This window comes from Taudactylus pleione, unplaced genomic scaffold (assembly GCF_031769625.1).
Source record: "Taudactylus pleione unplaced genomic scaffold, aTauple2 ptg000247l, whole genome shotgun sequence".
NCBI lineage: Eukaryota > Metazoa > Chordata > Amphibia > Anura > Myobatrachidae > Taudactylus > Taudactylus pleione.
In genome coordinates, this window is record NW_028284649.1 from 432,583 (window position 1) to 457,619 (window position 25,037).

Consider the following 25,037-nt stretch of genomic DNA (forward strand, 5'->3'; position numbering starts at 1 on the left):
AAACGCCTCCGGCTATTTCCTCTCTGGTAATTGCCGTTCTGCCCATGAGCGAGCTGAGAAGGCCCCACTCCTGTATTAAAGACTGTAGATTGTTGGAGGAATTCTCAGATCACTGTCATACGGAATCGGTATGAAATACCGCCGGCTGCATGGGCAGCGGTTCAATTCCCAGCAGCGCCTGGCCGACAACAGTTTTTGGCTGCAGAAGCCCAACAGCGCTGGAAATCCTGATCATGGATAGGTAAGTACTAACTAACCTAACCCTCCTTAGGGGTGCCTAACCTCCCCAAGTGCCTAACCCTAATCCCCCCCCTCTAAGTGCCTAACCCCCCCCTTCCCCGCTGCCTAAACCTAAGTCCCCCCGGGGGGTGCCTAACCCTCCCTCCCCCTGGCCTAACCCTCCCAGGGGGTACCTAACCAAATGCAAAGGATGCCCCAGAGAAACCTCATTCGGGCTGTCATGTTCTGGCATCACCTAGCTGAAGTCCCCCATTGTGCTTCTCGTGTCGGTATATAGATCGGCGGCATTTAGTCCGCCAGTCTATAAACTGCATTCCCTTGGTCACATGTAGCTAAGCAGGCCAATTTGACTTTTGTTTTAATTAGATTTTTCACATTAAGGGTCCTATGTATTAATCACAGCATGGATGAGATACACTGTATCGTGGCGTATGTTTTCATTGTGAATGAAAATACCCCCACTATGTACTAAACTGAACTTGCAGTAGCGATAAACGCTGTCCCTGTGAGTTAATTCACCGACATCTTGGATGAATCTTTCACACTTGTGAAAGACTCCTATGGGGGAATCTGACACTGTGCACAGCGTCATTTTCCGTCTCCGGCGAGAGGGTGATCGAAGATCTCTCTCCTGTGAGTACAGCCTTTATAGGCTTAAAGCAGTTAAAACAGGGCCAAACTTAGAAAAGTGACACTCAGATCGTAGTCCCCATTGACAATAATGGGCACTGCAATCTGCGATGTTATTTGCAGTCTGCAGAGATTTCTGTGACATCAGCATTAGGCTATTAGTACATAGCAACAATTCAAAACATTTTGCAGAAACTGCAGTTTCTATAAAATATGGAAAAAAAATTCTTGATAAAAGGACACGAACTTTCATACAAAAAACTTCCATTCAGTCTATTAGATCTGCATATACAGTCCATACGGTACTGCACTCTGGTGCCCTCTGCAGTAATTCTCTTTGCCAGTGGTTCTGAAACTCAGTCCTCAGAACCCCACACAGGTCACGTTTTCCAGTTCACCTGGCAGGTGCACAGGTGTATTCATTACTAACTGACACATTTCCACAGATGGAGCTAATTATTTCACATGTGATTTTGTGAGACCTGGAAAACATGCAATTTGGGGTCCTGAGGACCAAGTTTGAGAACCTGTGCTCTTATGAATTGTCTGTAATGCCCCCACCCAAATCACTACTTTTCCACAAAATTCTTGTGTCTGACCAGGGATTTGGAACACGGGGATTTGCAACAAAGTATTAAAAAGTGAAAGTTAGATATAGGATTGTTTAGTTTGTCCCATTACTTTTGGCCCCTTAAAAAGTGGGAGGCACATATAGAAACCGTTGTAATTCCTACACCGTTCACCTGATTTGGATGTAATTACCCTCAAATTAAATCTGAAAGTCTGCAGTTAAAGCACATCTTGTTTGTTTCATTTCAAAGCCATTGTGGTGGTGAATAGAGGCCAAAATATGAAAATTCTGTCAATGTCCCAATATTTATGCACCTGACTATAAATAATCAAAGCAGCTGAAAGTAATGGAGCACTGATGAAAAAATTGTGCACAAAAAAGGAATAAATGTAATAGTCTCCTTGTCAGGACTGCTTTCACCACATGGGGCCCATTTAATGCAGCATGTTCTCCTTTTGTTTGGTAAATACCGTAGGCCTGATTCAGAGTTGTACGCTATAAGCATCGTGCTGCTAATGCAGCAGGGAGGTGTCCAAGGAAGAAAAGACACCCGCTGCCAGCTTGGCAAATCCGAGTACTGTGTCCAAAGACGCATCATCGGATCACTATTGCAATGGTCGCAGCCAGCGGCCATTTGAGTAAAGGCTCAGAGGCATACCTGTAGGGTAAAGGCTCCCATACACGGTGCGATATAGCAGCCAATCCGACGGATTGGAACAGTATCGCTGCTATATCGTTCCGTGTGTGGGTATGATATCGGCCAGTGCGCGCTCCCGTGGGATCGTACATCGCTCCTCCAGATCTTTCTGCATGTTCAGTTGATCTGGGGGAGCGATGTACAATCCCATACAACGCTATGCAGGTGGGGGAGGGGGGTGCCAGCATATCGGCAGGTTGGCCACCCAGTCACTCCGTGTGTGGGGACCACCCGTTATGTCGGCCATCATATCACACCGTGTATGGGGGCCCTTTAGCCATCTACCATTGGTGGTTGACAGTCATCAATAGGGCTGTTGGTCGATGTTTCAAAAACATCAATGGTTGCTGACTGATATCAACTACTTTTGCCATCGATGGATGAGCAGGAGCCAATGTCTTGATGTTTTTGTTTTTTTTAGTGGCAGGACAAAGCTTATTTTCCATTGGCCTGTGGCTACATGTGCCCGCAGCAGAGGTGACCATCGAATGGGTGCAAACCATTGATGGTCCACCATAGATGGTCTTTGTGCCATCGATGGTAATCACAAATGGGCCCACTGATGGCCATCCCTAGTCATCAATGGTGGAGATCCAATGGTTCTCCACCATCAAAGACTAATTGTGCACCAATGGAAAATGTGAACTGTGTGGTGTCCTGAGGACAGAGTTTTAGAACCACTGGTGTAGAGGAACAGAACTTAGCTTCACCTCCTTCCCATATTGGCCCACCTGTCATTCCCCAAAGATGGGATACAATTGATGGTCCCACACCATTGATGTAAACCCACCAATTGATTATATATATAATATATAAATAATGTGTAACTTATCTCAGCACCAGCAAATACATTTTGTTTAACTCAATTCTTGCTTATATTAAAGAAACATTTATTCCATACTTCTTGCTAGGGATGGACATCGCAAGACCACCATCAAATGATGTGGGCTTCCACAATTTAAACTTGTCGATGCGATGGTGACTAACCATTGCATCAAAGATTTTGATGGTAAAAACTATTTGTATGATTTGATGGGGGAAGAGCCTGGAGCAGCTTACATAATGTGTGTGTACTCACTGTAGTTAGGGTGTGTGTGTGTGTGTGTATATACACATCGACATGCCTGGCACAGGTGGGGAGGCTGCTGAAGTTTAGTGTGTTTTAGCCAGGAGAGACACTGCCACTGCACTGCTCGGTCCCGCATGCAGTGCAGCCACAGCTGACTGTCTCTGTGCTGTGTGACTTCTGCGCTGATTGCTAGCTCTGATTGGCTCTCAGAGAGCCAATGTGCCCTGTTGCCTAGCAGCAGCCTTGAGAGGGGAGGGAGTCACAGACTGAGCAGGCTTATGTCTGAGAGTGAGAGACAACCTACAACAAACCAATGAAGATACCCTGATGCAAACACAGCAGGCAGGGGAGGCATAGCTATCAGGAAATTTAAAAAAAAAAAAAAAAAAAAAACACCATCAGATCATTACCATTTGATGGTGGCAAACCTCAGTACACCACCATCGAATAGTAAAAACACTACCATTGGAACAAAAACATTGGTTAGTAAACAGCTTCCAATGGCCATCCCTACTTCATGCATTAGTGGCTGCTTTTAGTTCTTATAGTACACATAAAGGGAAAGAATTAAGGTACATTACACAGGAATTTATTTTGCTTTTCAAGGACATTACACATCAGAACTAGATTCTGTATCCTATGCTGCCTTTGAGTTTATAAAAACTTGACGTGTATTTTATTCCAGACTCATTGCCTTAGAAAAATAGATGTGATATTTCAGCCACTCTTTTACTTATTCATATAAATCTATAATTATGCAGAATAGGTCCCATCCTGTTGTGTTTCCCTTTACACTGCTGCAGTAATTAGTATGTAATAGATCAGTGGTTCTCAAACTCGGTCCTCGGGACCCCACACAGGTCACGTTTTCCAGGTGAATGAGTACACTGCTCATTCACTGACACATTTTAAAAGATCCACAGGGGGAGCTAATTATTTCACTTGTGATTCTGTGAGGACACCTGCAAAACATGCACTGTTTGAGGTCCTGAGGACCGAGTTTGAGAACCTGTGTAATAAATTATTAGAGGTTCCCAAACTCTGTCCTCTAGGCACCATATTTATTTATTAACAGTTTCTTATATATAGTTAGGATTCCAGGGTGGACCCACTGGACATGAATAGCAGATCCTGTGACTCAGGTATTCACTGTCACAGAGCAAAAATACATTTTGGAAAAGTGGCCACACAAATTGTTCTTTATACTGTGTTCATAACATTCCCCTTTAGGTCTGTCCAGGTGCATAATACTACCAGGCCCCTGCACATCACACCCCTCCTTCAGGCAGTGGGTCACACCTACCTTATACAATGCTGCAATTTTCTGACCAGGAACCTGCAGCACTAAGGGGAGTTACAGCAGCAACATAGAATCAGACTCTTCCAGTCACACCATAATTCCATTCCCCTATTTAGCATGACATAGAATCACTATGGTGTGACACGATCAGCGACCCCCAATCACTTCCACGTTACAAAGTGAGCGTCCCTCAGCCATTCTGTTTTAAGGTGCCCACACACATACCGACTTTTCATCCAATTCGGCCAATTTCAACTAATCGTGGCAACAGATCATGTAAAAAATGGCCAAATCGTGAGTTTCTACTCTTGATCACGATGCACGTCCCCCGCTCGTCGTACCTCACATCTTCAGATCTGCCGTGCTGTAGGGCAGATTAGCCAATCTGGGATACAATGCACTGGCTGCAAGATAGAGTTTAAGTCAGATTGGACATTTTTAACTCCAAATCGTGACGACTGCCTGGGGAGAGTTCAGGAGAAATCGTGTACATAGGCTGATTGGGAGCAAGTCGGTATGTGTGTGGGCACCTAGAGCTGTAATTTGTCAGAAACTTGCAGATTCCTAAAACATCTGCGAGACTCTGCTCCAATAAAAATCCAGAAGGGGAAACCTGTAGACCCCAAGCATAGAAAGTATTAGCACTACAAAGACGCATGCAGAGAAACATCAGTTACTCACTTAGAAAAACCACTGATTAGACTCACAGCCAAAACCCTTTACAACTGGTCCAAAATCTGTGCCCAAATTAGTGACCCCATTGTATCCACTTTGGGGGCAATTTAATTCAGTGTGATTTGAATAGCGCCAGGATTCAATTGTCCCCAACGCACCCTGCACTTAAGTCAGGAGACACAGGTTACCTCAAGTCAGGTGTTTAGTCACAGTAACCTGCATTCTCCAACTCAAGCGCCGGCGGCCGATGCTGTTAGCGCACTTGCCAAGCCCAAAAACAGCATTGCGGCACTAGCTTAGTCTTCTTTCTACTGGCACTTCAGGACGGTGCAAGCCAAAATCATCTAGTTAGGGTTAACAGCACAGCCAACTGACTAGTTCCAGGAACTCATTCTCTGTGCTATTCAACATCACACTGAATTGAAATCACCCACTTTAATACCAGGCCTAAGTCATCCACACCTCACCATTCCTGACCCTCTTCCATTTAATTGTTGAATGAATCTTCTGTGGATCTAACAGGTGTGACTACAAGTCTCAGCACACCAGGTAATGCAGATTCAGGTAGTTGTCTCTAAGTAGCAAGAAATTCATCCACATTAAATGCAGCCCATCAGCCACAAATGTTTCTCAAACATGGTCCTCAAGGAAACTTAATAGTGCATGTTTTCAAGATATCCTCAGGAATAACCAACACCTATGTTCTATCTTGATAATCTGGGACACATGCAGTTACAGCTCAAGGATGGGGTAAGGGGTTTGAAATACACTGCTCAGTCACTTTCTTACCAATAAAGTTCCCAGTCCCCACCAACCCCATTAGTGGGATACACTTACCATATAGCCCAGTTTCACATCATCCCAAGCATTTAGTTTTCCGTGTAACTCAAATTTCCAGCCTACCCTGGGTTCCAAAAGTCATGCTGGGATTTACATTTCTCCCCATAGCATTATTACAGTATCTACTTCCAATTTATCAATTACTTCTAAGCAACCAGATGACCCAGACATTGTATACTTTATACTGGTTTATTTATATTTATATATAAATGAAAATCCCAGGAGAAGCCCGTTGGTCCCAAGCATTAAAGTATTAGCGCTACAAAGACGCATGCAGAGAAACATCAGTAACTTTCACCAACAAAGTCATCTGAGCTAGAACGCAGAGACCGGAGGCAGCCGATTAACCCTTCTCGGCCCAACTCGCGGGGAGGAGGCTGCGGGCACAGCCACGCATCTCCAACATCACTGGTCAGCATCAATTATCAAAGAAAAGATTAGCAAATAAAAAAAATAATAATAAAGTCTTATATACACAGACAAGTGCGCCAGCTCGTCATCCTCACGCCTCAGGCGGCTGCAGCACACTAGTGTCCATAGTCCCCACACCGCCTCACGCCTTCTTGGCCTTTAGCGCCTTGGGCTTGGCCGCCTTCTTCACCTTCTTGACGGGCCGCCTGGTGGCCGCTTTCTTCGGGCTCTTGGCCGCGGCTTTGGCGCCGGTTCTCTTGGCTGCGGGCTTCGCCTTCTTTTTAAGGCTCTTCTTCGGGGTGCTGCTGCCGGCCGCCTTCTTCTTGGCCGCGGGCTTGGCGGCCGCAGCCTTCCTGATGGGGATAGCCAGCACCTCCAGCTTCTTCTTGTTGAGGCGGAAGGAGCCGTTGGCGCCGACCCCCTTGACTTGCAGCAGGGTGTCGTTCTGCACCAGGGCCTTGATGGAGTACTTCAGGTAGGTGCGGCCGTTCTGCTGGTCGAACCAGGACACCTTCTTGGCCTCGCCGTAGATCTTGGCCAGGGAGGAGCCGTTCCGCTCGCCCAGCTTACGGAGAGTGTCCACAACCAGCTGGCTGTACCTGCCCGGCTGGTTCTTCTTGCCGGACTTCTTCTTGGCGCTGCCCCCGGCCTTTGCTGCTACTTTGCCTTTCCTGCTGGGGGTAGCTGGGGCGACTTCTGGCTGCGCCATAATAGCTGCTGCTGGAAGTCGGGCTGCGTCTCCTTTGCTGCTTTGCGTCTATCACAGGTCCCAATCACCGTCAGACTGATCCCAAAACCGCCGCTCCGCCCCCTTTTATACTCATAGTGCGGACCACGTTGAGAACAACAACAGCTCCCAGCGCCACATCGCAGCAACTTGTGTTTGTTCTGCCCCCATTCCCCCCGGATTTCTGCACATCCCCAGCAACCAGGACGGGGCGCCCCGATGCATTGCAATCTCCAAGCGGTCCCCCGAAGATCTGCATTCAGTTCCAGACCTTTATATTATGCATTAATGCCGAATTTAGTAGATTAATCTGTGCACCCCCGGCTGTAATAGCCCTAGCGGTGGGGAGGCATGTGGTTTGGGGGCCAATTGCACACCCTAGGCATGGTGGTTGGAGGGCGATCGATGTCTGGGGTGGAAGAGGGGGTTTCAAGCTACAGGCCAGTATTTATTTGGAGACGTGGGGGCCAGGGGATGGGGAGATAGAGAGATTTTAATTTGGTGCAAGTAACACAGGGCGCCCCTCACGTGATCCTGGAGCTGGAAGGGGGATCCTGATGTTGGCGTTGGAAATCAAGCCGGGGCACCTTGTATGAAGGGGGTAAATGGGCACAGGATGGGCTTGTGATTGGCTACCGGCCTCGGTATAAAGCTGAAATATAATATTCAGGCCGTTACGTAGAAATCAGCCTGGACCCTGCCAAATAATTATCAGGCTGCTGAGGTCTGAGCACCGCTCCATTAGGTGTCAATAGTAACATCTTGACAATTTTGTTTTTTTTGTGCGTGTGTGTGGTTACTTAGGATATGTATGTTGACGACCAATCTCTCTCCCCCCCCCCCCCCCCCCAGCTATCTCTCATTGGCCGGGATGTACTAACATTGGCACTACATACCGCCAGGGTCGGATTAAGGCTTGTGGGGGCCCCAGGGCAACTAAGTTGCGGGGGCCCCTTCAAGCAACAGAGTTGAGCCGAGCCCAGCCGTGCCCCAGTAGCAGTCTGCCCCAGCAGTGCCCCCAGTAGCAGTCCCCCCTCAACAGTAATCCCCCCAGGAGTACCCCTAGTAGTAATCCCCCTCTATGCTGTGTCCCCCAGTAGTGGTCCCTCCAGTGTGCAGTCCCCCCTAGTAGTCCTCCCAGCAGTGCCCCTAGTAGTCCCCCCCAGCAGTGCCCCTAGTAGTCCCCCCCAGCAGTGTGCCCAGAGTAGTAGTAGTACCCCCTGCAGTGCCCCTAGTAGTCGTACCCCCCAGCAATGCCCCTTATAGTACCCCCTGCAGTGCCCCTAGTAGTAGTAGTACCCACCCAACAGTGTCCCTTGTAGTACCCCCTGCAGTGCCCCTAGTAGTAGTAGTAGTACCCCCTGCAGTGCCCCTAGTAGTAGTACCCCCCCAGCAGTGCCCCTAGTAGTAGTAGTACTCCCCCAGCATTGCCCCTAGTAGTAGTACCCCCCCAGCAGTGCCCCTTGTAGTACCCCCTGCAGTGCACCTAGTAGTAGTACCCCCCAGCAGTGCCCCTTGTAGTACCCCCTGCAGTGCCCCTAGTAGTAGTAGTACCCCCTCCTGCAGTTCCCCTAGTAGTAGTAGTACCCCCACCAGACACACACAAAATAACAACTTCCACTTACCTTAATCCCGCTCCGTCGTCTGCTCCTCCGTCCGGTCGGCTCTGCATGATGGGAGATCTCCCATCAGCCACTGCGGGAGCCGGAAGACGGAGGCTCCGGCAGTGGGAGCAGCAGCCGATGAGAGTCTGACTGACTCTCATCGGCCGCTAAAACAAACACACAGCTGCCGGTGCCGGCGGCTGTGTGTTAGTGCTGTGTAGTGCGGACGGCACTTATGTGCCGTCCGCACTACCGCCATGCCCCAAGCTGATGCAGCAGCACTGACTGTGCTGCTCCATGCAGCTGCAGAGCACCCTCCTCCCGGGAACAGGTGCCGCCGGCACCTGTTATCGGCAGGGTCACATCGACCCTGTGTGGGGGCCCAGGGACGACCGTCCCTGTGGCCCCCCCCTTAATCCGGTCCTGCATACCGCCAGTCACCGCATCCCTACTGGTCGCACATGTACTAACATATGCGATCAGTACCGCAAAGTACAGCTCTTCCGATAAGAGCTGTCCTTTGCGACCCACTCTTCAGAGTGGACTTCCGGGTTTATGACCCGGAGGTCCATCTGCGTATGCACAGACTGACACAGCGGCCGCGGGGCATGCTGGGAGGGATCCCTCATACCCGTGCGATGCGGTAGAAGCCCATAGGCTTCTATCGGGTATCACCAGCAAAAACTGGCGTTACTGTCCGCATCAGAGAGCCTTCGGCCAGGTGATGGTACATACAGAAAATGCGATAAAACCCCGAAAACTGTGTTTTTATCGCATTTTTCCTTTAGTACATCGCGGCCATTAAGAGGTGGATGCACTTGTAACTGCAATTTTGGACGATTCGATCTTGCGAAAATATCGGACGCATTGAAAATATCGGGTGTATCGGACTTAACTGATGTCTTATGCACAGAGACACCCACCTCCAGCGTCTCACATCCGCCGCTTACATGCAGCAGATGAAACATAGGTTGCACAAGATCTAAAATTTCAGTTACCCTATGGTGTCCTAGAATGTCCGTCTCACCTAAGACATGGGGGCCTCTCCAGTTGCATACGGCTTTGCAGAGGCTCACTAGGGCATGCCCAGAAAACAGACCTGAAACGCTTGCATTTTTTTGTAGCATACCTCCCCACATGCTATCAGACCCCCTCACATGCCCAAAAAACCTCCCACATGTTATAGCATCCTCCACATACTGTATACCCATCATATCTTCTCATATGCCCCATACATGCCATAAGATATCTTTACATGCCCCTTACATGACATTAAACCTCCTCACATGTCCCTTACATGCCACCAAATCTTCCCACATGCCCCTTACATGTCCCTCACATCTACTGAACAACCCCTCACATATGCCCATCATACCTTCTCATATGCTCCTTACATACAATAAAACATCTCCACGTGCCCCTTACATACCATCATACCTCCACACATGTCCCTCCCATCTATGCACATACCATTAGACCTACCCACATACCATAAGCATCCTCCGACGAGAGAATGCAGAATGACGCGGGCCCGAATGAGGTAAGTACGGGCGCCCGTCCTCTTAGCTACGGGGGGAGGGAGGGTTAGGTTTAGGGCACTCGGGGGGAACTTAGGGTTAGGCACCCCCGAGGATGGTTAGGCTAGGGAAATGAGGGGTTAGGCACCCCTGAGAGGGTTAGGTTTAGGGTGCGGGAAGGGGGGTTAGATTTAGGCACTAAAGGGGGGAAGGCACTTGGGGGGAAGGTTAGGGTTAGGCACCCCTAAAGGAGGGTTAGGGGGAGAGAGGTGAAGGATAGCTGTACTTACCTCCGCTGTCGGGATTTCCTCCCTTCGGTCAGCTGCTGTCAGGATTTGAACCGGCTATACAGCAATACAATCCCATTCCTATTATAAATATGAAATGATGAAATATATAAAATGTGGCTTTATAAAATCAATGTTTATACTTTGGTAAGGAAGTGGTGGAAGCGGGGATGAAAAATAGTCCAGTATTAGATCGCACTCTGGTCTTGATGAAATGATTACCGCTGACCTTATTTTATCCAAAGCACCTATAATTTGTGAAATGCGTTGTGTCAAAATAAGTGCAGGAATTAAGCTGTTTACAGTGTACTAGCAGTTACATACAGGTCCACAACGCCAGGTCCCGGGGGGCGTCCAATGTCATCATTGGGCGCTGCTTCCGCCGCGAGTGCCGGACTACAGCCATCGAGTGGCGAATATCATTGGAGGCCAGCCACCCAGTGCTGACCGGGAAGGACGGAGTTGTTACAGGTATTAAGGTGGTGTTCGGGCCAGCAGTACTCATTTCATCAGTACCAGAGTGTGGTCTAATACTGGACTATTTTCCATCCCTGCTTCAACCACTACCTTACCAAAGGAGTATAAACATTGATTTTATAAAGTTACATTTTATTTCATATTTATAATAGATGTTATACAGGTTGAGTCTCCCATATCCAAAATGCTTGGGACCAGGGGTATTTTGGATAACAGAATATTCCGTATTTTGGAATATTTGCATATCATAATGAAATATCTTGGGAATGGGACCCAAATATACACACAGAATGCATGTATGTGTTAAATACACCTTATACACACAGCCTGCAGGTAATTTTATACAATATGTTCAATAATTTTGTGGCTCAAACAAGTTTGTGTACATACATAAAATTCAGTTATGTTTCATATACACCCTATACACACAGCCTGAAAAATTGTATACAATATGTTCAATAATTTGTGCCTTAGACAAAGTTTGTGTACATTGAACCATCAAAAATCAAAGGTTTCATTTTCTCAAGCCAAAACAATTCTGTATTTTGGAATATTTGGATATGGGAGACTCAACCTGTTCTTTCAATTTTAGTGCTTGTTACTTTGCATTAATGTACTCCAGCTGAGATCACAGCAAACAACCACTGATGACATTAGTCTAGTGGCGGATTTTACCTAGGGGCTGCATGGTTGCAGGGAATCTGAATTTTACCTAGGGGCTGCATGGTTGCAGGGAATCGGAATTTTACCTAGGGGCTGCATGGTTGCAGGGAATCCCGACAGCGGCTGCCCGACATGGGTGAAAATTCCAATCGTCCCTAAGGTAAATATTGGCTAACCTAATTCCCTCCCCTAACCCTCCCTTAGGGGTGCCTAACCCTAATCCCCCCTCTAAGTACCGCCTAAACATGTCCCCCGGGGTGATGCCTAACCCTAACCCCCCCTTCCCCTAGCCTAAACCTAACCTCCCAGGGGGGTGCCTAACCGTAAGCCTCCCCCGGGAGTCCTAAACATAACCCTCCCCCCCCACACGGCTATCCACGCCAGGCGACCCTTCGATCGGGATGCCGGGCGCTGGTCTCCCAGCGTCAGTATAATGACAGGCGTCTAGATTTAGACGCCTGTCATTTAACCCTCGCCGGGATTAAGCGGTCGGGAAGCCGGCTGTCGGGATTAGGTCCGCCGGCTTCCCGACAGCATACCGGTTGCAGCGCCCCCAGTAAAACACGCCACCCGCAGAGGCTGCCTAGCAGTGGCAGTAACATCCTATTGGAAGTGCTCCCTGCTAATCACATGACATACAGTCCCAGGAGGAGGTAGTCTCTTCCCCTGGGACCGCCAGTCCTGACTGCAATAGCAGAGAGCACTTCCCATGGGACTCCCCTGCTATAACGTCAGCATTATCCAGCTTCTAGGGGATGAAGACAAAGGGCCTGATTCAGACCCGCTCGCTAGATGCAGCCGCTCGCTCCCAGCGTATGGAAATTCAGCTAAGTGACGTCAAGGCTAGCCGCTCGCACTGCAAGGCATAAGCACGCCCACTATGTCTTGGCGAGCGATCACTTTGTGCTTACAGATGCCCACCAGCCTGTCTTTAGCCGCCCACTTGCGTAAGTCATCTCCAGGAAGTGTATACAACCATCGGTACATCGAGTTCCAGCGGATCTGACCGCAGCGCTTGCGGTTGACTATACCCTACCACAAGTACTGCGATCACTTCAGTGTATTATTCAAGCAGGTGACGTGTACTATGATGCTGCCTGTTAATTATGCACGCCCCAGAATCGGCGTTGAAACACTCTGGCATTCCTGCGTCCGCAACTCCACTCCCCCATTAGTATTGGCCTGCCCTGTTACCACCCACAAACGGCCTCTCCTGTCACTCATTCTACTGGGCTGTCTTTGCAGGGCGAGCAAGCACATTCCGATCGCTCGTACTAGTTTGCGCACACGCACTGCGAACTACACGCATGCGACCATTAGCGAACATCGTCTGCAACGAGCGGCCGCTTGCTAGCGAGCGGGTCTGAATCAGGCCCAAAGTCTCTAGAAGCTGGCCAGCTTTTTAATTTGTGCAAATGCGTGGGGGCCATCTTTGAACACATCACATTCACCACCTCTAAAGTGACTGGCCATTAAGGAGCTGATTCTGATTTGGGACAAACCATGCTGCACTGCAATGGGGGCAATATATTTATTATCTTTGCATGCAGGGTAAATACTGGCTGCTTCTGTGTGTAGCCCACACATGCTGGGCAGATTTATTTTTACACTGCAATTTAGATTTGCGTTTGGACACGCCCCTCTCATATCTTAATTGCCCTGCACATTTTACTTCTGCCCCACCTGCAATGCGACATGGTTTTGGCCAGGTTTATTTGAATAGGTAACCAACAACTGTCAGCTGCCCCGGGGTTATTCTCAAAACAAAGTGATAAGCCAAACTATAATGGAAACTCAGTCAAAGATCATAGCAGAACATCCTCCTTCCGTGAAGAACTCCAGGCCAAGGAGGGACCAGTCACCCACCATAGGAATGATGAATTATTCCTTTATTAGGAACCCCACTAAAATGCAGAGCTCATTTATCTATGCATTCAGACAGGCTCTGGGCCTGATTCATACCTCGCAAGCGGGTCGATGGTCCCCCAACGCGCATGTGCACGCCAGCTCCGAGCGGCCAGGAGGCCGAAACAAAACTAAAAAAAAACCGCCCTGATTCAGAGCGAGCGCTCTGAAAGAGCGTCCGGCTCTGAATCAGGCCTTTAGGCACTCAGGGCCTGATTCAGAGCCGGACGCTCTGACAAAGCGCTCGCTCTGAATCAGGGCCGGCCCTCTGGATTACAGAACGGCCTCCTGGCCGCTCGCATAGCTGTGGGTGACCACCCACAGCTATAGCGAGCAGCCATGATGATGGTCAAGACCATCGCGACCATCACGCTTGCGACGAGACCCTTGTGGTAGGGTCTCGTGCCACAAGCCCAAGAGTGCTTTCAGCTGTAACAGAGCTGAAAGCACTCCCACTGACATCACTTGTGATGTCAGTGGGGCCGGCCCCAGACGGTAGGCGTTCCCATGGGAACGCCTCCGTCTGGGCAGCCACGCCCCCGCCCCGCCCACCAGAGGGGGCGTGCTGTCACTGAACATCGACAGCTCGCCCCCTTTGGTACGAGACCTGGAGCGACGGTTTGCCCGTCGCTATCCGGGTCTCGCGCATGCGCACGACGGAGCCGGCTCCGTCGTGCGCATGCGCACTGGGCCACCATCGACCCGCTTGCGAGCGCATAGAACTCGCGAGTGGGTCTGAATAAGGCCCTCATTCAGCAGTGCATGCTAGTGCACTGCTGAACGCAGATTCCCAATCAGGAATCTGTGCAGGCGCCTGACCCCTTCTGCGCATGTGCAGAACGGGTCTGCGATCCCTCATGGAGACTGGCAGCACACTGTCATTGATTGACAGTCTGCTGCCGTTTGGGGGCAGGGAGGGGGCGGCGATGGCCGTTGAGGGAGAGGGAGGAGGCCAGGATCTCCATCGGCTGACGGAGATTTCCTGGCCTCTTCCTCTCAACTGCGGCAGCCGGCTGCGTGACCCTATGGGTCACCTTAGCCGGCCAATGTAACGCAGATTATCTGATGCTGCGTTGTACAATGCAGCTCGGATACGTAATGCAGCAGGAGGCGTGCCTGTACTCTCTACACTGTGACTGACAGTGGCTTCCTATTGGCTGCGCCATCTGCCAGTCAGATACACAACAGGCAGTCTCAGGGGGAGGTGCCTCCTCACCCTGGGATTGCCAGGAGGAAGCCGCTACTCTGCCTTTACGCCAAACCCTAACCAGATCCTAGGGGCTGCAGACGATGCAGTCCTTTGGAAGCCAGTTTAAATGCGCATGCGCTGCTCCTCTCTGCTAGTGACAATGATTTTGCATGTGCCGGGACCCGGCCAATAGCTACGCCTGCGGTGAGTCCCCCTCAGGGTAAGTCTTCACGGCGGCGGCCCCCCTCCTCTAAGAGGCTAGAAGCCGCCACTGGTAGGATGTCTGTACAGTAATCCTCATGTTATACATATATTTGTGTGACATAACAGACATCTCTGATTACCATCAAATAAAAAAAATAGAAGAAAAAAGCAACTAAAACATATGTGAATGTAGTGCAGTGAAAGATAACCAAGCAAAATGCTTATAAGTGATCAATAGATGTGATTAATATAAAAATAAGGGGTGGCGAAAATATGTGCAAAAAACAACATACTGTATATAATATGCCAAGACACATAAAACTGATTAAAAGCCGCACCGGTTGCCTTGATGCAAATTGCAGCGCTAGGCAACCTACATATGTCCGTCCAATGAGAGTGCCGGGAGTGGAGGGAGAAAGTATACCTGTACCAAACTACTGCTGCGTACTGGTATGGTGTAGTATAGGACAGTATAACCAATATGAAGTCGCACTGTCAATCAATAACCATAATTCTGGAAGCCACGCAGAGAGGAGCACCAAAGATATTAATAAACATTTACAGGATTATATAGCTCAGTAATGATCCCTCCAAAATGTAATAGCTAAACTTGCAAGTAATGTACCCTCCAAGATAAAACAGAAAATAAGGTCCGTGCATTTACAGTGACACGTGATTTGCTTTTCACTGTTTGCCGATCGCCATTAGGACAAGTAATGAGAGTCACTGTCACCCAGCTTGGGAAGAAAGTATATCATCAGCATCTGCTGTTAGACTAATGGTGCGTACACACTAGACGATATGCTCCCTGAGCGATAGTGTGTCCCGGGCAGGGTGTAATCAATGTCGTTCATGACATTAGGCACACCCGCTGAACGATATCATTAACGATATCGTTCAGCGCCAGGCTCTCTCCCCCATTCCCTAACATGCAGCAACCTGACAATATCGTCAGGTTGGCCTGCATGTTTACCTGATGAACGATAATGACGAATGACCCGCGGGAACGTGCGCCGTCGTTATCGTTCATCGTTTTGGTATATACAGTATTGCTGGGGAGCTAAGCATTACTCCAACAACTTTTATTTATTTTTTTAAATTGCGACAGTTAATTTTTAACATATCCTGAAATCTAACTTTTGTGAACTCCCACTCTAGAAATCCTGCATTTACCCCTGGGAAGCAGTGGACCCTGGACAACCTTCTGCCAGTCAGGTAGTACTGAGATTGTCCACATCTTTCTATGCTAGAGCCAAGCAACAAAATAAATTCCTTCAAAATATAAAGTGATTATTTCTGTCTCCATTTTATTCTGTTTTAATTGTTTGGGTACGTTTATGTGGACGTTTTGTACATATTTTTGCTTGTTAATAAACATATTATTATTAGTCTCTGAGGCGAAACAGACCATTTATGCTACATGTAATCTTATATCTATAGTTATTGTCTAGATTTACTGACTGAGCTGCTACACTGTAGACAGTATCCTAGTGACCGCTATACAGTACAGAGTGCATCTTAAGGTGCGTATCCACTAGACGATTAAACAGGCCGACTGAAAGATAACAACATCATTATCGTTCAATCGCTTGCTAATCATCCGCAAATCGGCCATGTAAATGTCTAAAAACAACCAGCGATGCGCGTGCCTACTGGTCATTTTTGACATCTATCATCACCCGTACATGCTGGTCAACCTGACAATCACGTCAGGCTCAGCATGTACAGAGATGATGGATGTGCCTACACTGAACGACTGAACGTTCAGTGTAGGCACATTACAGACTGTGAAACGACAGCACGATTACAATGTCGTAATCGTGCTCTCGTTTCACAGTCGGGAAGTGGATACGCACCTTTAGACTATACATTGAGCACTTTAGTGACCGTCACACAATATCATCCCCTTATTGTCAATTAATATCTCTCCTTCAGCAGCATCATAATAGCCTGATTCATTTCTGAGAGGTTATGTGAGAGGTTTTAACACTGAGGGGGCATCTTTACAGGCACTTGCTCTGGACGTTAGTGCTCCACACTACACCTCTGGGTCCACTGGCAAGTGAGGTGGGCGAGGGTATTAAGGAGGAATGGTAATTCTGATGGCACCCCTATTATACTCCTCTCAGCCCTCACTCCCTTTAGCTTTTTCTCCTCTCCCCCAGTCCTAGTTCTCTCTCCCTTTGGTCCTCTTCCTTGCTTCTCTTTACCTCCAGATCTCAGACTTCCTCTGTTGATTCTTGTTTTCTGTCCTTCTGTGTGTGTCCCACCCTGGTTCTATTTGCTATCCTCTCAAACCTTCTTCATGTCCCAGTCCGTGGTTTTCTGACCTCACCCACCTCCTGTGGTTCTTACTCCTCTACCATCCCCACACACACACACACACACACACACACACAAGGCCTGTGGTTCTTTCATCCTCCATCTGCTGTCAAACTTTCTCCATGTTCCCCCCCCCAATTCTCTCTGCTCTTTCCTACCTTTTTTATCTCTCACCTACCCCACCCTCTTTAGTTATTTTAGCCCTCCCCTCTTTGGGTCCCTTGCCTCTCAGCCCCCTTGTATATCTCCCATCACACCAGGGATTTTTCTCCTCTCCCCCGCTTGGTCTCTGTGTACCCATATCCTTGTTTTATTTTTTCCTCAACAACACCCTCCCCCCTGTAGTATTTATTCATCTTGCCTCCCCTTGGTGGTGTTCCCCATTCCCCCCTTATGTGGTTATCACCCTCCACACACAACTTTTATTCTTTACTCCCCCTCGATAGTTCTATTTTCTCCTCTCGCTCCCCCACTCACTCTAACCCTCCTCTCCCCAGCAGCTCACCTACCTCAGCTTTCAGGAAGGCTGGGGGTAAGTTCTTCTTCTGACTGTTTCAGCTCAATAACTATCTGTGTATACTATGGGCCTGATTCATTACCGATCGCAACTGCGATTATGCACGTAATCGGACAATTGTTGTGTTCTGCGCATAAGTATGTTTCGCAGTGGGTGTGCGCAAAGACTCCACTGCGATCGCAGTGACTACGCAGACCCATCGCAGAGTGATTGACAGGAAGTGAGTCCTTGGGGGTGGCGGTCGGCAATACGCAGGCGTGTCAGTGCGTTTGAACGCCGTTACAGGGAAGTGCATAAATTAGTCATTACTATGTCATACGCAGCTTGGGCTTTCACTGCGTGCGATGAAATGAGCAATTCCTGAGTAAGGTCAGGCCTTGTGCAACTGTGCGTAAGGTTCCGATTGTACTCAATGTTACCGATGGTTTTGCAGACTTGCAAAGTATTACGTATGTGTGTAAGGTAAAGGGGGCGTCCTTATGTTTGGCTGCGATGGCATAGCGATTGCAATCATTAGCATATTGTCGCAGTGAGACTGCGTGCGTAATTGCAATAGCGATCCGTAATGAATCAGTACAGACGGTGTAACGGTTAGCGTTACTGCCTCACAGCAATAAGGTCATAGGTTCAATTCCCACCATGGCCCTAAACTGTGTGGAGTTTGTATATTCTCCCTGTGCTTGCGTGAGTTTCCTCCGGTTTCCTCCCACACTCCAAAAATATACTGGTAGGTTAATTGGCTCCCAAGAAAATTAACCCGTGTGTGTGTGTGTGAGCATGTGGTAGGGAATATAGATTGTAAGCACCACTGTGGCAGAGAGTGATGTGAATGGGCAAATATTCTCTGGAAAGTGCTGCGGAATATGTGTGCGCTATATAAATAACTGGTAATAAATAATAAATAAATCAGGCCCTATGTTCATGGGAGGGAGCAGTACAAATTCAAGGTATTGTAGCCATGTCTCCTCCAGTGTGTTCACGGGGAGGTATTGAAACATCAGCTAACGTACCAGGACTGATATTGTTGTGGCAGCCCAGACTAGGACATCCATTACCATGGGGAAAGAGGTTATTCTGACAAATCCATAGAAGTGCTGGAAGGAGAATTATACAGATGTCTGCAATTCACATTATAATCTATGTTGGATACTGAGGACATCTTATACAGACACAGTAAGAAATATTATTGTACATGTTTATACATCAAAGTACGTCCAACACCTGCAATGGATGGAAGCAGCCATTTTGTGGGCTGGACAAAGTGTCACTATAATGCAGCCCATCCATTAGCAACTAGTGACATCACTGGGATTCACTTCCTGCAGCTTCATCCCTCCCACTCATACCTTCTCTCCGGTTCAGCGGATTCTGCAGGTCTTTCTTCAGAATGAGGAAAAGGAGTTGGAACAGACAGGTGTCTGTAGAAAGCAGAACCTGTTTGGATGGCAGCTGTGTCCATCATCCGTCGGGTGACACTACCTGTAATCTATCTCCTGGCATAATAAGAATCGTCCATCATCCGTCGGGTGACACTACCTGTAATCTATCTCCTGGCATAATAAGAATCTGTGCACAGCTAAAGGGAAGAAAGTGAAATCAATGTCATATTTCTACTAGTTTTTGGCAAATTAAAGCAACATGTCAGTACTGCTTGCAGTAAACTTTCCTGTGCACCAACCCTCGTAAATGTCACTGAATGGGCTCATAGTGGTATATTTACTAAGCATTGGCTTGTCAGCGGTTATAAACTAGGAGCTTTGCATTTAATATAATTGCCCTTTTATTTTTTTTAAAATCCAGACAAGTATTTAGTAAATATACCCCCATAATCTATTGATGAAAAGGACAAGATTGTATAGCATTTATTTGAAACACAGTATTCCCTGCTTTCTTGATTCATTTCCCATGAACACTACAATGCAAATGGCAGCATTTATCATTTAAAATTTGCTGTGTAGTCCTCAAAAACACACGTCTTAGGGGAATACCCCCAAATATTAAGTATCCCCCAGATGTGTTATGGAGGGACCGCAGTAGATATCTCCAAAATCTGCCAGCACTGCAACCCCTATATGTTTCCATGGGTGATACGATGCTGTCACCTTAAGATGGCGTACACCGCTGTAGCCTATGGACTACATATTGCATAATTAGGCGGGAGAGGGATCCATAGGAACCCTCCCCTGGCAAAGGCAGCGGCGCATGTGTGGTCTGTACTCCTAGCAAAGGAGTGAAGAGAACGCCAACACGGTCACTTCATTCCCAGCACAACTGAGCCCGTCCCTGCTGGTGCTTTTTGTTACATTTGTCTGACACATTCTGTAAAGGTGGCAATTACTTGGAATGTAAAATAAAAAGCTGATAAACAATTACATTTTCCTTGTCATATCACCTTCCCAATGATTGCTGCTCAATCTTAATAAACTACTGTAGGGACCATCTGCCATATCATGGGAGGAGACAACATATTACTCAGGCAATGGAATAATCATCAACAAAACTATATGGCAAAGAGTAACACATAAAAGACAAAGGGCCTGATTCAGAGCCGTTCGCTATTTGTGGTCGTTCGTTCAAAAACAAGGGGTGGCTATTCAAATGATCCGTTCGCAAATTGCAGTCTGTTCCCACCTCTAAGTCTGAACGAGCGAGCAAAACATACGCTCGTTTTTTTTATAAAAACGCCCCCTGGCCGCACGCACCATACGTCTTGTCCGCTATTTATTAGATTAATCGAGTACATCGTACAGCGTATGAACTGCTCGCTATTCTTGTGGTTGGTGTTTTCAACCGCTATTTTGCGAGCAGTTCTGAGTTAAAAAAAACCAAGTGACGTGGTCAATGACGCTGCTGTATTAATTATGCACTCCCTTAAAACGCCCGTTTTGACCTTTAAGCACGCCTGTGTTCGGATCTCCACTCCCCGTTTTCACCCACATACGCCTCATTCTGTCACTCAAAATAGCAGGCCCTCGCTATATTGCGTACCAACGATTTTCGGCCGCACTGACTGGTTCGCGCATGCGTACTAAAAACCGTACGCATGCGCAGATGTGCGAACATTGCTCGGAACGAGCGTACTGCCGCTAGCGAGTGGCTCTGAATGAGGGCCAAAGGTTCTTACATGTACTCAAAATATATCCCTAACATTTGTTTGTTTATAAAGCCACTGTAATATTTTGTAAGTGGGCTCGGTTCATACATTACCTGCCTTCAAAATTACCAACAAATTATTTAAGTAAACAGTTTTATTTATATGTAGCATAAAATAATCAAAAGCATAATAAGGATGACATAAAACTGACACCATTGTGCAAAATAATGAATTCGCAGTCAACTGCAATCAACACATAAAATATAAAAAAAAAAAAAAAACAGGTTACAAAATAACCGTACAGGAATCATATTAAACATTCTACATGTAACTGGAACCCCCTCCTTAAGCTGCAACTCCCACCTCCTGGTCCAACAGTGGAGCTGTCAGATAAAGCCACGCCCCCCTGACGCCGTTACTGGGGCGACGTCTCTTGTCAGCCAATCCGAAACCGGGGGATTGTTTTAAAGTTCCATGAGACTGATACATTGTAGCAAGCTGATACGGACTCGCATCCCTGACAGTCATTCCCGTCCCCATAGCACAATGCTGGAAGCAGCCCTCCCGTGTACGGCTGCCTCTCCAGTGCCGTCCCAGTGCAGGAGGACCCGACCCCCTCCCCACCCCCCAAATAACATCCTTGCACAAACAAAAAGTAAAGCTGGGATCAGGTTGGACAATGTCACAGTCCTCCCCCCCAAAGGCCAGGATAGGGCCCCCCCATCACGCCTTTTTGGATTTGGGCACCTTGAGGACACTGGGCTTGGCAGACTTCTTCACCTTCTTGCTGCCCCCGCTGGTCGCCTTCTTTTTGGGGCTCTTGGTGGCGGCGGCGGGGGGCGGCTTGGGGCTGCTCTTCTTAGCCTTCTCTTTCTTGGGTTTGGGCTTCGCCTTTTTGTGGCTCTTCTTCGGGGAGGCGCTGACCGCCCTCTTGGCCGCGGGCTTGGGCGCTGGAGCTACCTTCTTCTCCGGGACGCCCCCCTCCAGCTTCTTCTTGTTGAGGCGGAAGGAGCCGTTGGCGCCGACCCCCTTGACTTGCAGCAGGGTGTCGTTCTGCACCAGCGCCTTGATGGAGTACTTCAGGTATGTGCGGCCGTTCTGCTGGTCGAACCAGGACACCTTCTTGGCCTCGCCGTAGATCTTGGCCAGGGAGGAGCCGTTGCGCTCGCCCAGCTTACGGATGGTGTCCACCACCAGCTGGCTGTACCTGCCCGGCTGGTTCTTTTTCTTCTTCTTGCTCTTCTTCTTGGCTCCAGGTGTGGCAGCTGCCCCCTTGGCCCTCCGGCTAGAGGTGCGCTTCTCTGCGGGAGAATCCTCCTCCTCCTCCTCTTCTTCTTCTTCATCCTCCTCCTCCGTGGTGGGGACGTTCTCCTCCAGCTCTAGGGACATGGTACCCGGGCGAGAGATGCTCTGGGCTGCTGTACCTGGGGGGCTCCTGCGCTCAGTGACTACGCTCCGTCCTGCGCTGCAGCTCGCTGCGAATGAGCCGCCAGTGCCTGCACCGCTGCTCTTGTACTCGCCGAGCGGACCACGTTGAGAACAACAGCAGCCTCACTCCCTCTCTGCAGTAACTTGTGTTTCTTCTGCCACCATCCCGGCCTCACCCCCCGTCACCCGAGGCCTCCCCGGGGCTGGTGACCTCCCATTCCCGCAGTGCAGGCGCTTCTCTTGGCAGACCGGGGGAAATTCCCGGGAGGAAGCCCCCAGCTGCCAGCAGCAGGCGAGAAATAAAAGGTGCACCCTATGCCTCTGCTGCAGCCATGGGTGGGGGGCTGTTGTTTCAGGCCGCCTTTCTCCCTCACCCGCTCCGTTTGGGGGTCCCAGATTGCAGGGCAGCACAGAGAACAGCTTGTAGATCCCCCCGGCTGCCCCCGTGGGGTTTTCCTTCTTACCAGGCATTAATGGTAAATTGTTTAATTCGTTGCAACTAACACAGTTTACGCCCTCCAGTGGCGAGATGGAGCAAAATCGTACAATAAAAAAATAATTCTAAATTTAACAAGAGGGCACGCCTCACCCTCATATAGGGTGCCAAATGATTCTGTAACCAGCACCCCACGTTTTGGGGGCATTTGCTATCCCAGATTCCACCCCTATAGGTCCACAGGGGGTCTGACACAAAGGGACCGCTCAGCTCACGTGCCCGGATATTTTCATTATAATACACTACTAATTTTGCATCCACAAAAAAACGGACGCATCTGGTGACGCACCTCACAATTTTCCGAAAACTACGCATGCGTCTCAAACTGAAAACGGGGTCGGCGACTGCATCACATGATGTATGCTCAGCAAGTAGCTCTCTCCGAGTCCTATCTCAAGAGGATGGCGCCTAGCCTGAAATAGATGTTTCTGTAAGCAACAAGGCGGCAACTATTCAGACACGCGGAATAGCTGCATCGCATGGGAGCCTCAAGAGCACGTAGTCCAACTTCCATGCTTGTTCGAGGCATCCTAACCCAGCTGGGGTGACTGTTTCAGACAGGTCTTTTGTCCCCAGCAAGTCCCTGTCCTAATGAGGATGGCTGCAGCAAGGCCGTAAAAAGTAGGTGGAAAGACTGTAACGTATGTGGACGCACAGATGGTTGCATTAGTAAAAACTATTTAGTAGGCTGCGTCCGATTCAGATTCAGGCCCTTTGTCCAAACAATAAGGCCAGTAACATTTTACAACACGTGTTTACATACTATGAATACCCCAATATCGCTAAACAGAAATAATTGCTTTCCAGACTTTCATTGTGGTTCCAAAGCACAAAAAGTAAGTTACACGCTTTGGTCTATCACAATTAGCACAAAGACAATTAAATACAAAAGGTACAGCCAATACATACGCAAGCGCTCTGAATCCAGATTCCTGGCATCAAAAGTGAAGCCTCCGTCATAAGAAAGAAGATGACTGACTACAGGACTGAGAGCGCTTGAATATATAGTGGACAACACAATAGGAACGAGCTGGCATAATTCCATTGGTTCTTGTTCTTGTCATTCTGGTACGATGCAGGTCATAGGACAGTTCATATGGTGACAACAGGGATATGGTCCATCCCTCCAGGCGAGATAACACTACATACAAAGTACATATTCTAACCAATAATTCCCTATAATCCATAACCACCGAACGCAAGATGTGACTCCTTCGCCGATAGATACAGATATCTGGAATTAAACAGGGTGTCAGTATGATACCAAACATGACATGTCTACTAAGTTCTATACCTTACATATCATATATGTACATTTTACACCATAATGATTAGCTAACAAAATCTCTAATATTACGCTCAATGCTAGGGAACCTTTTATATGTATGCTTGCATAAATTAATGTGAGATATTTACAGGAATTCATCAGTGTGCATTGTACGTCTGAACACAGCGCAAATGTGTCGTGTATCATGCAAATATGTGCTGTATGTGAGTTTATATTTTATTTGCTAATGTGCGTCTGCATATGTGTCATGGATTAATATATATATAATACAATTGTCAGTTCTTCTTAACCACATCAGCATTGGACACAAGGCATACAATTGCTAATGATAATCAAACTTCTGACAATTGTTTCTAACTCTACATTCAGAACATTTCCTCTGAGCATATCAGTGTCTGTGTTACACTTCAATTGCCACAGACATACTGTATCTGTATGCGGAGCCTCTTAATATATATGCAAATGCTCACAGTATCTTTGTGTATTTTTAATTACTAGTCACAGGCTTGTATACAGAACCTTTTTCTTATTATTGACTAAACCTTACATAAATATAGATATACCTATACGCATTTGTGCGAATCGGATTTCGCCGATGCAGAATAGAGTCCGATCTACTCATTATCGGCCCACAGACGACTAGATCGTCAGAAAATAATTACAAACGTTCATAACCAATTATTTGACTTTGACAATACAACTCCACTTCATCTTCTGATATAAAACCACATGTCGTATTCACGGTATGATTGATATGTGTCTAAGGACATACAATTTTTTCTTATCCAGTAGTTACTGTATGCGCTGGTCACCACCATGTAAAACTGGGCACACCTCTCAGTGATCCGGCAACCCAGCGACAACAATGTATCCATATGTTGCGTCC

The 25,037-nt window shown here is 47.9% G+C and overlaps 2 protein-coding genes across 2 annotated transcripts; both read right to left on the reverse strand.

Annotated features, from left to right (window-relative positions):
- Nucleotides 1–6,192: 6,192 nt before the first annotated feature.
- LOC148516571 (histone H1.10-like) lies at nt 6,193–7,236 on the reverse strand. The gene has a single exon (XM_088479850.1). The coding sequence runs from the start codon at nt 7,140–7,142 to the stop codon at nt 6,576–6,578; it is 567 nt and encodes a 188-aa protein (XP_088335976.1). The 5' UTR covers nt 7,143–7,236; the 3' UTR covers nt 6,193–6,575.
- A 13,840-nt stretch (nt 7,237–21,076) lies between these two features.
- LOC148516572 (uncharacterized) lies at nt 21,077–22,438 on the reverse strand. The gene has a single exon (XM_088479851.1). It carries the CDS (start codon nt 22,326–22,328, stop codon nt 21,663–21,665), a length of 666 nt encoding a protein of 221 aa, XP_088335977.1. The 5' UTR covers nt 22,329–22,438; the 3' UTR covers nt 21,077–21,662.
- Nucleotides 22,439–25,037: the final 2,599 nt, after the last annotated feature.

Excerpts from the sequence above, each read along its gene's own strand:
- LOC148516571 (XM_088479850.1), bottom strand. The coding sequence starts at position 7,142 with ATGGCGCAGCCAGAAGTCGCCCCAGCTACCCCCAGCAGGAAAGGCAAA.
- LOC148516572 (XM_088479851.1), bottom strand. The coding sequence starts at position 22,328 with ATGTCCCTAGAGCTGGAGGAGAACGTCCCCACCACGGAGGAGGAGGAT.